This window comes from Phaseolus vulgaris, chromosome 10, assembly GCF_000499845.2.
Source record: "Phaseolus vulgaris cultivar G19833 chromosome 10, P. vulgaris v2.0, whole genome shotgun sequence".
Taxonomy (NCBI): Eukaryota; Viridiplantae; Streptophyta; class Magnoliopsida; order Fabales; family Fabaceae; genus Phaseolus; species Phaseolus vulgaris.
The window spans coordinates 5,011,229-5,025,968 of record NC_023750.2 but is presented as its reverse complement, the minus strand read 5'-3'; the positions used below and the strand labels follow the sequence as shown (position 1 = coordinate 5,025,968).

The following is a 14,740-nucleotide window of genomic DNA, read 5'->3' as shown; positions in this document are numbered from 1 at the left end:
GAAACACTAATAGCTAAGATTACATAATTAGTTAAGCTTAATCTTACAAGCACTTATGAAAGTTTAGACTATTGTTTAACGGAGATAAATGCCCTTTGTTGAACATGTTTAGTAAACAACTATGATCACTACTACTCTTTGCATGACATTCTTGCCTTCTATCTTATTGCTGCCTTAGCCTAGTAGAGATCAATAACATCTTTTGTCTATGTAGGATTATGCATATACCTTAATGATATTTCTTTTTTTCTTAGCTAATGTAGTAATTAAGTTCATGAAAAGAGAAGTTAGGTTCATAGAAGCTTTGGTCTCAGGCTAATGGTAATTCATGCATGGTTGGGTCTTTTTTGGTTTAGAATGAGATCAGTAATCTATATTTGTTTCCTAAAATGTATTTCTTCTTCAAAGTTCAAATTGGATGGTATCTAGGATTATTGAGTGTAGCTTTTCAGGAATTTAGAAACCTTCACTACTAATCATTTGTTTGATAACCTTTATACTTTTATACTAAGTTCATTGTTGGTTCCTTAGTTCCTTTTTGTTTCCATTTTTGGTTATGCTGAACTTGGTTCTTGTTTCTGTTGACTTGGAGATTGAGTTTGTGTTCCATTTTCATGGTTATTTGTGTTTAAATTCTGCTGCTTCAGAGGTTAGAGATGTGGCATTGAAATCATGTTTTTGTACTAATTGAAAGGTTAGATTTAAGAGTTGATAATATTGTAAGAATTTCAAGAAATTGCATAAGATGTCCAATTTGTAAGTTTGAAAAATTTGTAAAATTCTGCAAATTCATGACACTTGTAGAGGATTTGCTATTTGTTGCATTCTATTGTAAACCAACTACACAGTTGTTGATATCATTGGTTGTAGTAAAATGTTACAGTAAGCACACAATTTATTAGTGATATGCAGGTTGTCCTTAAGTATAATTCTACTTGTTTGTATAATTCTAGGTTTGTATAATTCTAGTGGTTTGTATAATTCTAGGTTTGTCACTTTCATTGAATTGAGTTTGTATAAACTCATACTGCACGCAGTAGACAAAAATATTAGACAAATCTGAATGACTTATGGAAATCCATATATGGTTAAACTAGGAAGAGTTTTTAACATGAACTCTTAGATGTTCGTTTGTAACAAATATGACATTTATTCTAATAACTAATCTGCAAATACTATTTAAGACAATATTTTCAGTCTTCCAATGATTGTCTTTAAAATTCGTTGACTTTTGGTGAATTGCTTTATCAACAGAACATGGATCAATTTCCATCAAATTGTGGATGGATGTATGATAGGTGTCATAGAGAAAGGGATGCTTTGAAAGCGTCTTTTATATTGGGAGTTGAAGAGTTTATAACCAAATCTTGTCAACAAGAATGTTATCAGAATGATGGAGGAATACGATGTCTATGTAGTAAGTGTGATTGTACAAGAATTTTTGGAGGAAAGAGTTGTGAAGGTTCACCTCTACAAATATGGTTTCAGATCTAGTTATTGGATTTTGACTGATCGTGGTGAAGACATGGTACAAGGTGACTTGTATAATAACGATAATTACATGGCTTTGGGAATGGATGTTGCACACAATCAACCACAAGATGACCAATTTATGTGGATGGAAGACATGATGTATGATGCTCTTAGGCAACAAGAGTCATTCCAAGAACCAAATGTAGATAACAAGGAAGAGCCTCCAAACGAAGAAACTCAGATTTTATAAGCTTTTGTTAAATGCAAATACGCCATTGTGTGAAGGGGCATCAAAGTCCAAATTATCAATGTGTGTTAGACTATTAGCTTGCAAATCCAATTGGAATATTTCTGACCAATGCTTAGAGTTTATTTCAAAAATGCTTTTGGATACAACACCCTCCAAAATAGGTTTGCCTAAAAGTTATTATAGTGCAAAAAGGCCAGTGTGAAGTTGGGATTACAGGCTAAAAGGATTGATTGTTGTGTGGATGGTTGCATGTTTTTCTATGATAACGAATACAATAAAAATGATGGGGTGTTGCTTGAATGCAAATTTTGTCATAAGCCAAGGTACCATCATTAGAACACCGGATCAAGTAACAAAAAACCAGTTCCTGTAAAGGAAATGTTCTATTTTCCAATAATGCCAAAGTTGCAAAGAATGTATGCTTCAACACAGACTACGGGAGAAATGACATGACATTATGATAACATAAGCACTAATGGTGTTTTGCGTCATCCATGTGATGGTGAGGCTTGGAAACATTTTGATAGAGTATATCCTGATTTTTCTGTGGAGGCACTCAATGTGCTATTGGGTTTATGCTCTGATGGTTTTAATCCATATGTGGAAGCATCAAATGCACCATATTCATGTTGGCCTATAATTGTGACTCTGTATAATCTTCCTCCTGAAATGTGCATGTCTAAACCTTATATGTTTTTAAGTTGTCTCATACCAGACCCATTCAATCAAAGGGGTTGGTATTGATGTATTTTTACAGCCCTTGATATACGACTTGAAGAAATTGTGGAGTGGTGTCCCAACATACGATATTTCAAAGAAAGAAAACTTCATGATGAGGTAGCGTGAATGTGGACGATTAATGATTTTCTTGCTTACGGTGTGTAGTCTGGCTGGGGAACTCATGGTAAATTGGAATGCCCACATTACATGGAGCACTCAAAGGCATTTAGATTACATCATGGGGGGGGGGATTTTTGGTTTGATATCGTAGATTTTTATCGAATGATCACGCATTTAGGAGGAACAAAAATGAGTTCCAGAAGGGGGAAGTTGACATGGATCCTCCACCACCTAAGTTCACACCTACACAAGTTTGGAATAAAGTCAAGACTTATCCTAAAGTAACTGAAGGGGATGTGCAAAGAATACATGGTTACGGGGAGTGGCATAATTGAACAAAAAGAAGCATCTTTTGGGACCTTCCATACTGGAAAGACAATATATTAAGACATAATCTTGATGTTATGCATATTGAAACAAATTTCAAGTTGAGATATGAGGCAAAGGTTAAACACATCTTTATGGTTGGAAACACTGACAATAAGTTTAAGATAATTCTTGTTAAGTATCCTTTATTACATATTATCTTTTGGACATTATTTGGACCAAGTATAGACATATCATTTGCATATAGGTTGGTGATGACTTTTCTACGGCAAGTGCACCGTGTTGTCAGAAGTAATGATTTGTCCCTAAGGACGGATATCGAATCCATAAGAAACTGTTGAATAATCAAGTAAAAAATTCACTAAATAGAAAACACAATAATAAAGTTTGTTAAGATCACAATGATTAATAAGAAAACAAGTCAAAGAGTTTGTTACTTCAATTGGGAAAATAGGGATTAGGTTAATCTTTCTCACTCATTTGTATTTTGATTAGCATGACAATATTGTGTCCTTTGATTGATATTGATGTCCGTATAAAAATCATTTATATCGACTCCTCACATATAAAATTATTAACATGCCTCCTATATATTGATTCTTCGCATATTTATAAAAAATTCTTATCAGTAAGATCAGACGTTGATAACAATTAACATTTCAAATCTATTCCAAGCATTCAAATGTGTTAAGCATTATCATTTGGGTCAAAAACTTAGAAGTACTTTCCAGTAAAATCTAAATTTCGAGATCATGGCGAACAAACATTACTAAAAAAATGATAATACCAATCATCAATCAAGAACAAAATATTATGTTTAGATATCACCTCAATACATAAGAGTTTGAACAAATTACTCCCAATCCGAAAGGGTAAAATTAACAACACATGTTGGTTGTTACAAACAAGGAGAGCAAGAAAAGAAGATTCTGGATGTTTCTCCTTGACGGTTGCCTCCTCTAGGAATTCTAACACCTACTATCCTCCAAATTCGATTACACTTCACTCAATGGTGTTTTCTTGTCAATCTTGCACGTCCATGGTTGTGCCTTAAGCCTCCTATTTAACCTAATTTGCATAGGCTAAGTATCTTCTTGCTTGGGCGTTATTGGGCTCATTTGTGCGAGAAGCACGAAAAAAGGCCCAATGTTAATGGAGCAATCTCGCTTGGGTGAGATTGAGCTCGTTTGGGCGAGATTGAGCTCACTTGAGTGAGATCCTCTGGTGGCGTCTGGCTTAGACGAGTTTGGGCGAACTTTGGTGAGTGCTGATGTGTTCCAGCTTTCCCTTTTTAACTTTTTATATTCTCCTTTTGCCCAATCATCTCCATTCTTTCCTATAATCCTGAAATTAACAGAAATTTGGGAATAAATTATTCTTATTCAAATTAAAATCACAAAATATGTAAAAAGGTACAAATTCATAAATTAAGAGTTATTTTATGTTTATTTTATCAATTAATACCCATAAGTGTTTGCATTTTAATATAAAATATTACTGAAATCTGACACTTATCAATTGGGTACTTTGCATTTATCTAATTTTATTTACAAACTTGATAATATTTAAAAAGTTTGTACATTTTTGTTTAATTTTTCCAGGTTGGACATCAAGGTAATACTAATACTGAAATGGATTTATGGTTTATTGAAGAAATGTAAATTTTTTGAGAGATTTTCTTTGTTAATTTATAACTCTAATTAGTTGTAATCATTACAACTTCTACTATTTTGGAATATAATAGAGTATGCAACTTGCATATTTGAAATATTAATATTATATACATTGTTACTAGTTAAATTATAAAAATGGTCCAAATATAAAATTATAAATGTGGTTTAAATGTGTAATTACGTTTTAAAACAATTTGAAAATGTTGCCTATTGCATAATTTTGTAAATTAATATGTATGTTAATAATTTAAAACTATAAAATGTTGTCTAATGTGTTCTCGTAAAAGTTGTTTAAGTAGATAATATCTCACTTAAGCGAGATGTCACATAGTCCAAGCCCAATTAGATTAAGTAAAAGGCGTAAGGCATAACCCTACAAATCATTGGAAGGGACCAAAGGAAGGAAACCCTAAAGGAGGCAATCGTCAACGAGAAATGCTATAGATATTCTTTTCTTGTTGTCCATGCTTGTGATAGCCAGCATGAGTGGCTAATTCTTTTCTTTGGGATTAGGAGTAATATGTTCAAACGCTTATGTATTAAGGTGATATTTATCTATAATATTAAGTTTTTGATTGATGATTGGTATCATTTTATTCTCAAAGCTTGAAACTATTTATGATTTTGATTCTTAAATTTGACTGGAAAGTACTTCTAAGCATTTGACCTAAATTATAGTGCTTAACATATTTGAATGCTAGAAATATATTTGAAATGTTAATTACTTTATAACATTTGTTCGTAATGATAAGGAGTTTTATAAATATATGAGGAATCGTTATTTAAGAGACTCTCTCAATAATTTTGTATTCGGGAAATCGATATGAATGATTTTTATATGTGCATCAATGCCAATCAAGATCGAATGTTATATGTTTAAAACTACAAACAAGTGAGAAAGATTAACCTCATTCTTAATTTTGTTAATTGAAATCTTTTACTCATTTAGTTTGCTTTTATTTAATTTTCATGCAAACTGTTGTCAATATCAAATCAAATCAAATTATTGTACATATTCTTATACTTAGTGAATGCTACTATTAGGATTTTAAACAATTGTTCATTGTGGGTTCGATATTTGTCCAAAGTATTACTTCTGATTCGGTACACTTGTCGAAAAAGGGACATCACAAATATGCTTTAAAAGTATAAAAAAAAATACGTCTTTAAAGTGTCAAATATTTGATATCACAAAAAAAAAGGAATTATTTAATCTTTATAGTTTTCCTCCTCTTTTATAGCCGACTTTATGTCATATACAATAAAACAACAAAACACAAAGTAAGATAAAGTAAGATAAGGGAAAAATAAATTTTGAAACTTCTTTTATCATGAAACAAACTATCTTAAAAATAAATTAAGCAATAGGTGAAGAAATATAAAAGATTTTTGAATTACATATTTAATATCTTTCTGGTATATTCTCTGCAAGATATATGTAGAAATGACCCATAACTCCAGTACGAAATTCATTTTCATATCTAGATTCTACAGTCAACATTTCACCATCTTTAATCTTGATAGAACCAGGTTGAGGATAACAGACTGACATTCCAGTTAAATATCCTTCTTCATTTCCTGCCTCTTTTCCTGTTCCATATTTTGGTGTTGAAGTGCATAAAATCCTTCCATCCTAAAATATAAAGAAAATGAAAATTTTAGAGTTTGTGATGCATTATCATATGACACATCTTACAGTCATAAGGAAATCAAAGAAAATAACATAGCAAACAAATAAATCACAAAAGAATTGATTATAGTTACAAAATTGTTTATCACCTGTCCATATAAAGTAGCATTCACAACTCCTGAATGCATATGGGCAGTGCCATAGATGAGATAACCACCTTTTTCCATTGGTATGTTAGCCTTTTGCACATGAGGAGAGTCACCAGTACCATTTGGTTGAATGGTATACTCTGCCTGAAATAAATTAAGAAACATTTGTTTTTTACTCACTTTAATGGACATCGAAAAATTTGTTTATTTTGTTAAGTATTATATTCAAAACTTATCTACCTGACAATCGTGAATTATTTGGGAACCATTTGATTTCACTTTGTCTGTTGAATCAAGTATATAAACCTTAACTGGTACTTGATATTCATTCCAATCAACCCAACTTATTTTGTATCTTAAGGAAACTATTCTTATTGGACCTTGAAAATCTTCTCTTAGTTTGCATTGTAGATTATCCTGGCAACAAAAGAGTCCACCTTTATAGTTTGTAGTAGTCAATTTTTGGTTATGTATATCTTTGGTGACATTATAAAAGTCTTTCGGAAGATTAATAAGGTCACATCTACATTGAGTGCAACCTTTTTTGTCATTTGCACCACGTATATCAATAACCAAGAGGTTGAGTAACCATTTCTCTTCATATCCATTCTGAATTTTTGTAGGATTACCTACTTCAATTACAAAAGGATCAGGAATGTTTGATGTTGTTCCTCGTGATTCGACCCCAAATCCCTAGTAATGTGGAAGAATATATCCATTGCATGTGCCTGCGTTTCTTTGATAAATAAAATCTTCTGGACGAACGAACTTAGAATTGTGTGACATGGTTGTTGGGTTTAGTAGTGCCAAAGTTCAAGAGGGGGGTGAATTGACCTTTTAAAACTTTCTCGCAGAAACAGTGTTTAACCCAGCTTTACAGAAAATAAATCGATTTATGTGAAAATGAACAGATTTATTTCAGCATTGTTTTTGTTTGAAACGCTTTTAATACAGCAAGGTTAATCACAAGATTATGCAGATAGATTTTCCAGATGCACACACACAGATATCAGATTGAAAACCAGTGAAACACAAAACAACAAACTTCAATTTCAAGCAAGTGATTAAGGTTCAATTGATAGCATGCTAATTAATTGAGTGACCTTTACAAACAACCTGTTCCAGTGGCTTTTAACAAACTATGAGTGTTTTTCTTGATGTCAAGCAATTTTCCAGAAATTAAGAACAATGAATCACAGAACAGCAAGCTTCAACTTTAAGCAATTGTTTAAGGTTCAATTAATAGCTTTGACAGTTTCTTGAGCAACCTATCACAATCAATCTGTTCCAATGGCTTTTAGCAGATTATATATGTTCTTATCAGATTCAAACAACTTTTTCAGAAATTAAGAACAGTATGCACAGTGCCCAGAAAGAACAAATTTATTTTCAATTGAACAGATTTATTTCTTTGCTGTTTTATCAATTATGCAGAAACGAAATTGCAGAGAGTGAGAGAGAATGAACACAAGCAGTTATACTGGTTCACTCAACTGAGCTACATCCAGTCTTCACCAACACCAGGTGGAAATCACTAAAACACAGTACAACCAAGTACAATTCCCACTGTTCTTGAAACCTACAAGAACTTAGGTACTCTTGCTGAAAAAACCTATTTCAGCACACACACACCCACTCTTCAAGAACACCTATCAAGAAGAGTGTTCAACCAAACTATTACAAGAAATAAGAAGTGAAACGACTACACCTGATTGAGGATACAAAGATCTGCCTTAAACCAGTAGGCAAGATTGCTAGAACAGTAGCAGCACCTCACACCAAGCTTTTGGAACCAAACCAAGAACAAGCACTTTGTGATTTTTGAAATCTTTGAAGAACAAATGCTAATCCTTTGTAAACTTTTGATTCTCTGCTGTAAAACTTGTTTTTTTGCAAATGTATGAACTGTTGAATTGTTATTAAACTCAGAAACAAGTTTGCATTTTATAGAAAACCAACTTATAACAGATTTTTGAAAAACAGTTAAAGCTGTTATAAAATGAACAGATTGAAAATAAAATGAACAGATTTATTTTCAAAAAACAGTTAGAGAATTTGTCAAGTGAGGAGACTTAGTCAACCATTCTGGTGCAGAGATAAAACTGAAAACGTTTAAGCTTGACATGGCACCAGAGACAAAAAAAAGAATCTATTCATTTACAGATGAACAGATTTATTTTTCAAAACGAAAACAGAGAAAGTTTAACTGTTTAAAACTCAGTCGTTTTGAAAGGTAGAAGACTTAGTCAAAATACCTGATGCACAAAATCTAATTTTCGCAAGACATAGCCAAGGCATCAGTGTAAAAATGAATCTGTTTATTTAGAAAAGAACAGATTTATTTTTATGCAGTAAACGTGTTTTTTGTAAAACATGTGAAAAACAGTTTAAGAAAACTTATGCTTGTTCTTATCACATGGCCAGTGGTTATGAGGTGAGTTACTCAGCAAAAAGCCCACTCTTAGACAACCTCTAAGCACTACCTAAGACACACTTAAAGCAAAGCTAAATACAAATGAAATCTACATTGAAGTCTTCATCAAACACAATCTTGAAGGGGCAGCAACCATCTTCAACAATCTCCCCCTGTTTGATGGAGACAAATCCCCATAGCTAGCCTCATAGCTTTGTTGCTTTAAGTACCTGCACTGCACCAGATTTTAAACCAGAAAAAACAGCAACATTGCATAACATGCAAAAATGGTTTAAAGGTGCAGAATTAACTCCCTGTTTAGCTAGCTTCACCTAGCATGGTGAGCCATTTTTCTCCCCCTTTGGATTCATCAAACAGCATATAAGCATAGGGAATAAAGGGATATAAAGCAGAAACCATAATCATAATAGTCCAGGAAATGAAAACCAAATTGTTCAGCATTACAGAAACTTGAAAACTGATAAAGAAAGCATTAAAAATAGAAAACTACTGATTCTTGTAGTAAAGCTCTGCAAGATGTGCCTGAACCCCTTCAATCTGATCATCAAGGTGTTGAAACCTTGCATGAGTAGTCTCAAAGTATGCCCTTTGTTCTGCTGACATTACATCAAGACGATACAGCACTTGCCTCTCAAACATAGACATTGGTTCTCCTCGGTATTCTGGAGCTTGATAGGCAACTATGGCATTTGCAGCAACTTCCTCATGTTCAGATTGGGTAGCAAGTGAGTCATCATCCATAGGAACAGCTTCGTCCTCATCCTCATGTCCTGCTTGAGGGTCCTTCTCCTTGAGAACCACCCACTTTTCCTCAATTTTGTGAAAACCCATTTTGGTGAGAGTTGAATTATCAATCTCACTTACAGCTTTAATAGGGTCGTTTCTCTCATTTGTAACATCAACACCAAAGTAATCAATTAATTTGGAAACAAGAATAGCATAGGGAAAGCGGTAATCTGCCAACTTTTTTTACTTGAGCATGTGTTCATTGACAATGAACACCCAGTTTACCTTAATCTGGTTCATGATGCAGTATAGGAGAATGAAATCCTCTTCATGTAAGACAACATGGTTTGTCCCTCTAGGAATCAGTTGCCATGCTATGATGTATGCAACTAGACGTGGAGTGAGGTTCAAATGGCCTGCATGGAACCTGTTTATACTCTCTGTAGGATTTCTCATGCAACTCTTATAATATTGCAGCTTGTTGAATTCTGAAATTCCACTGGTATTTCCCTTTCCTACTTTCAATCCAGCATATTTTATTCCAGCCACAGAGTTCCACACCTCACTTGTGATCTTCATCTTAATTCCTTTCACATAAGAGACAACATTCTTCCCATCCAATGTGAGGTTAGTATAAAACACCTTAACCAAGTCAGGATAAACATTACCCGTTAATTCCAGCATCTTTTTCAGTTTCTGGTGCTTCAACACAGCCCTTGTTTCTACCAGTTTTTCAAATTTCAGCCAGTTGAAATCCAGCACTTTGGGTATGTTGATCTGCTTCCTGCTTGTCTCATGAATGTAGGCATTGATGCCTTCTTTATTTCCAGCGAACCATCCTTCTAACACACCTTGAAAGGTGGTTTGCTTCCCCTTATTTTTCTGTTTCTTGGAAGAAGAAGCCATGGTTGAACCTGAATTCTTTTCTTGGTTTCAAATGGTGAGAACAGAAAACGAATAGCCAATATGGGTAGCAAGTATTCACACAGATTTATATAGAAATGAATGTGTTGATATGGCAGTTATGAGTGGATATGCATGAAGATTTTATGCTCTGAATTTGTGCAGAGAATCTTTGAAAATGTGCAACAAATATTTAGGGTCACGATGCATATACTCATGCCTTTATTGAGCATCCAAACCATCAAATCGGTTACATAACCATGACCAAAACCGTCAAAGGTACAGAGGTTAATGGCCACTAGGTCAGTCAAGCAGTCAAAGATCAAAATTTCTCTTTCCTAGTCATCAATGCATATCAGTGCAGAAAATAAACACATTCAATTACGAATAAACAGATTTAATTTTTCACTGCTAGGCACAAATGACATTTATAATACCCAATTCATTAAGCAGAAAATTAAACCTATCTTTGGCTAATGGTTTTGTGAACAAATCAGCAAGCTGTAAATCAGTACCAATGAACTTAATATCACATGTTCCATTAGATATGTGTTCCCTTAGAAAATGATGCCTAATTTCAATGTGTTTGGTTCTTGAATGCATGACAGGATTTTTGGTTAAGTTGATTGCACTTGTATTATCACACAGCAGAGGTATATGGTTAAGTAAGATACCAAAATCATTCAATTGTTGTCTTAGCCATATAGTTTGAGCACAACAACTCCCTACTGCAATGTATTCTGCTTCAGTAGTGGAAAGAGCTACACAAGCCTGCTTTTTGCATTGCCATGAGATCAAGCTTGATCCAAGCAAATGACAGGTTCCACTTGTGCTCTTCCTGTCAATTTTGCAACCTGCAAAATCTGAATCAGAATAACTAGTTAAGCTTAATGAAATATTACCTGGATACCACAAGCCAACTTCTTTAGTTCCTTGCAAATACTTCAAAATCCTTTTGACAGCATTGTAGTGTGATTCTTTAGGAGCAGATTGAAACCTTGCACACATGCACACTGCAAACATTATATCTGGCCTGCTGGCAGTGAGATACAGTAGTGATCCTATGAGTCCTCTGTATTTGGTTTCATCAACAGAAATTCCAGCTTCATCATGATCCAAATGACAGCTTGTTGAGAAGGGTGTGCTGATTGGTTTACACTTGTCCATTTCAAATTTCTTCAGCAGATCCTTGCAATACTTAGCTTGACTTAGGAAAATGCCATCCTTGAGTTGTTTGACCTGCAAGCCTAGAAAATAGTTCAACTCACCCATCATTGACATTTCAAACTCACTCTTCATGACTTTCACGAAGGCTTCACACAATTCTCCATTGTTTGATCAAAAAATGATATCATCCACATATACTTGTACTAGAATTGAGTCATCTCCTTTCTTCTTAATGAACAAGTTCTTATCTGATGTGCCTCTGTCATAGCCTTGTGAGGTGAGAAAATCACTTAGCCTCTCATACCATTGCCTAGGAGCTTGCTTGAGTCCATAGAGAGCCTTTTGGAGTTTGAACACATGTTCTGGATGTTGATGGTCTTCAAAACCTGGTGGTTGTGATACAAATACCTCTTCATTTATATAGCCATTTAGAAAGGCACTTTTCACATCCATTTGAAATAGCTTGAACCCTTTGATGCAGGAGAAGGCAAGCAGCAGTCTAACAGCTTCTAACCGAGCCACTGGTGCATAGGTCTCATCATAGTCTATTCCTTCTTCTTGATTGTACCCTTTAGCTACAAGCCTAGCCTTGTTTCTGGTGATCACTCCATGCTCATCCATCTTGTTTCTAAATACCCATTTTGTTCCAATTACATTCATCTCAGGTATTTTAGGAACAAGAGTCCAGACATCATTAAGAGCAAACTGATCTAGTTCCTCTTGCATAGCTAAAATCCAGTTGCTATCCTTGAGAGCTTCATTCAAATTCTTGGGTTCAACTTGAGATACAAAAGCCATTGCTTCACAGAAATTGTTCAAGGATTTTCTAGTTGACACTCCTTTCTCAATGTTCCCAATGACATTATCAAGTGTTAAATCTCTTGGGGTTTTCCACTCTTTTGGCAAACCTGTAGCTGCAGTAGATTCTTGTATAGCATGTGTATCAGCAGTATCAAAATGAATCGATTCATTTTGATTTAAAACAGATTTAAATTCATTACTGTCAGGGTCATCAGCAGTTTTAGATAGGCTATGATCAGTTTCATCAAAAACAACATGCATTGATTCTTCTATTATAAGCAACCTTTTATTGAAGACTCTATATGCATGACCATTCAAAGCATAACCAATGTGCACACCTTCATCAAATTTAGCATCAAACTTACCAAGATTTTCTTTGCCATTATTCAATACAAAGCATTTACACCCAAATACTCTAAGGTGGCTCACACTAGGTTTTCTGCCCTTATACAGTTCATATGGGGTTTTCTTAAGAATTGGTCTTATTAAGGTCCTATTTAAGACATAACCTGCAGTATAAACAGCATCAGCCCAAAAATACTTAGGAAGCTTAGATTCATTTAACATAGTTCTAGCTAGTTCCTCTAGTGATCTATTTTTCCTTTCAACTACACCATTTTGTTGGGGTGTCCTAGGGGCTGAAAAGGTATGAGCTATCCCATGCTTCTCACAGAACCTCTCAAACTTAGCATTTTGAAACTCTCCCCCATGATCACTTCGAATTGATTTAATGCAGCAACCATTTTCATTTTGCAGAATTTTTGCTAATTTCTTAAAGGCAGTGTAAGCATCATGTTTATGTGCAAGAAATAAAGTCCATGTAAATCTAGAGTAATCATCCACAACAACTAAAGCATACAAATTTCCAGCCAAGCTAGCAACTCTAGATGGACCAAATAAGTCCATATGTAACACATCCAATGGATTTTTTGTAGAGACAATATCCTTTAACTTGAAAGAGGATTTGATTTGTTTACCTTTCACACAAGCATCACAAAGCCTGTTGTCCTGAAATTTAATGTTAGGCAAACTAGAAACTAAATCTTTAGATTTCAATTTATTCAAGTGATTTGTGTGTATGTGAGCTAACCTCCTGTGCCACAACCAAGACTCATCACTTCTGGACAGCAAACACTCATTTGAAGAGTTAGTTTCCATGATATTCAACAGATAAATGTTATTCACTCTCTTACCAGTAAACAGTACCTTACTAGATGAAGTACTTGAGATTGTGCAGCCATTTGACTCAAAATTCACTTTGTATCCTTTGTCACAAAGCTGACTTATGCTGAGAAGACTATGCTTGAGTCCTTCTACATACAACACATTCTCAATGGTTGTTGAGTTCCCTGTTCCAACAGTGCCTCTGCCCAAAATCCTCCCTCGGTTATTATCACCATAGGTTACATGTCCTTCTGCTTTGAGCTTCAAGCTGGTAAACTTTGTAAGATCTCCAGTCATATGCTTGGAACAGCCACTGTCCAAGTACCACTGATTTTTCTTGCTGCCAATCTGCAAAACAGAATAAAAATGATACAAATGGTACCCTTCAATGTATAACCAAGTCCAAGGGTATAACCAAGTCCATTCTTATTGAAAACTGCATTCTGTGATCCAAGGAGAGACTCAAGGTTTTCTCTTCCCTTGGTGAAATTGGAAAGGGTTTTCAGCAAATACTCCACTTGTTTTTCCAATTTTTTGCAGTTTTCACAGGATTTAATAGAGGCATGCAAGCAAGTTAGTTCAAGGCTTACCAAATCTGTTTTGCCTTTATGCAATTCTTCCTCAAGTGTTTTTACTTTAGGTGCAAGCACATTATTTACCTTTTGCAACTTATTGCATATTACAGCTAGCCTATTGGCTTCATCATGTGTTTCCTTGAAGGCAGCAAGCAAATCATCATAGTTATCAGAATCAGCAGAAAAATTACTTACTGAATCAGAGCTTGACTCCTCATCCTTCATCATGAAGCAGAAATTGTTCACCTCATCTTCTGTTGAAGAACTGCTGGTTGAGGATGCTTCATTTTCCTCCCATGAGATGTAGACTCTTCTTCCCTTGTTCCTTTCAAATTTCTTGCTGACAGATTTGTCCCTTGTTTGATTGTCTGGACAATCTGTTTTGATATGCCCTGTTTTGCCACATCCAAAGCAAGTATATTTAGAGGAATTTGAATCATTAGGTTTAGGATACCTTCTTTTCTGCTGGTTCCTATTTTTGCTTTTCTTCCTCAGGAATTTGCTGAATCTTTTTGTAAGAAGGTTGATTGTATCATCATCTTCAGCATCTTCTTTTTCTTCCTTGATCTCATTCAGTTCAGTTGCTTTCAGTGCAAGACCTTTGGGTTTTCTCTCTGTTGTTTCCTGC

At 34.5% G+C, this 14,740-nt stretch overlaps 1 protein-coding gene across 1 annotated transcript; it reads right to left on the bottom strand.

Annotated features, from left to right (window-relative positions):
* Positions 1 to 5,965: 5,965 nt before the first annotated feature.
* LOC137812893 (uncharacterized) lies at positions 5,966 to 9,607 on the bottom strand. Its single transcript, XM_068615142.1, has 4 exons — positions 9,458 to 9,607; positions 6,583 to 7,035; positions 6,343 to 6,486; positions 5,966 to 6,196 (listed from the first exon to the last, which is right to left on the bottom strand). Exons 1-4 carry the CDS (start codon positions 9,605 to 9,607, stop codon positions 5,966 to 5,968), a joined length of 978 nt encoding a protein of 325 aa, XP_068471243.1.
* Between the last annotated feature and the right edge of the window lie 5,133 nt (positions 9,608 to 14,740).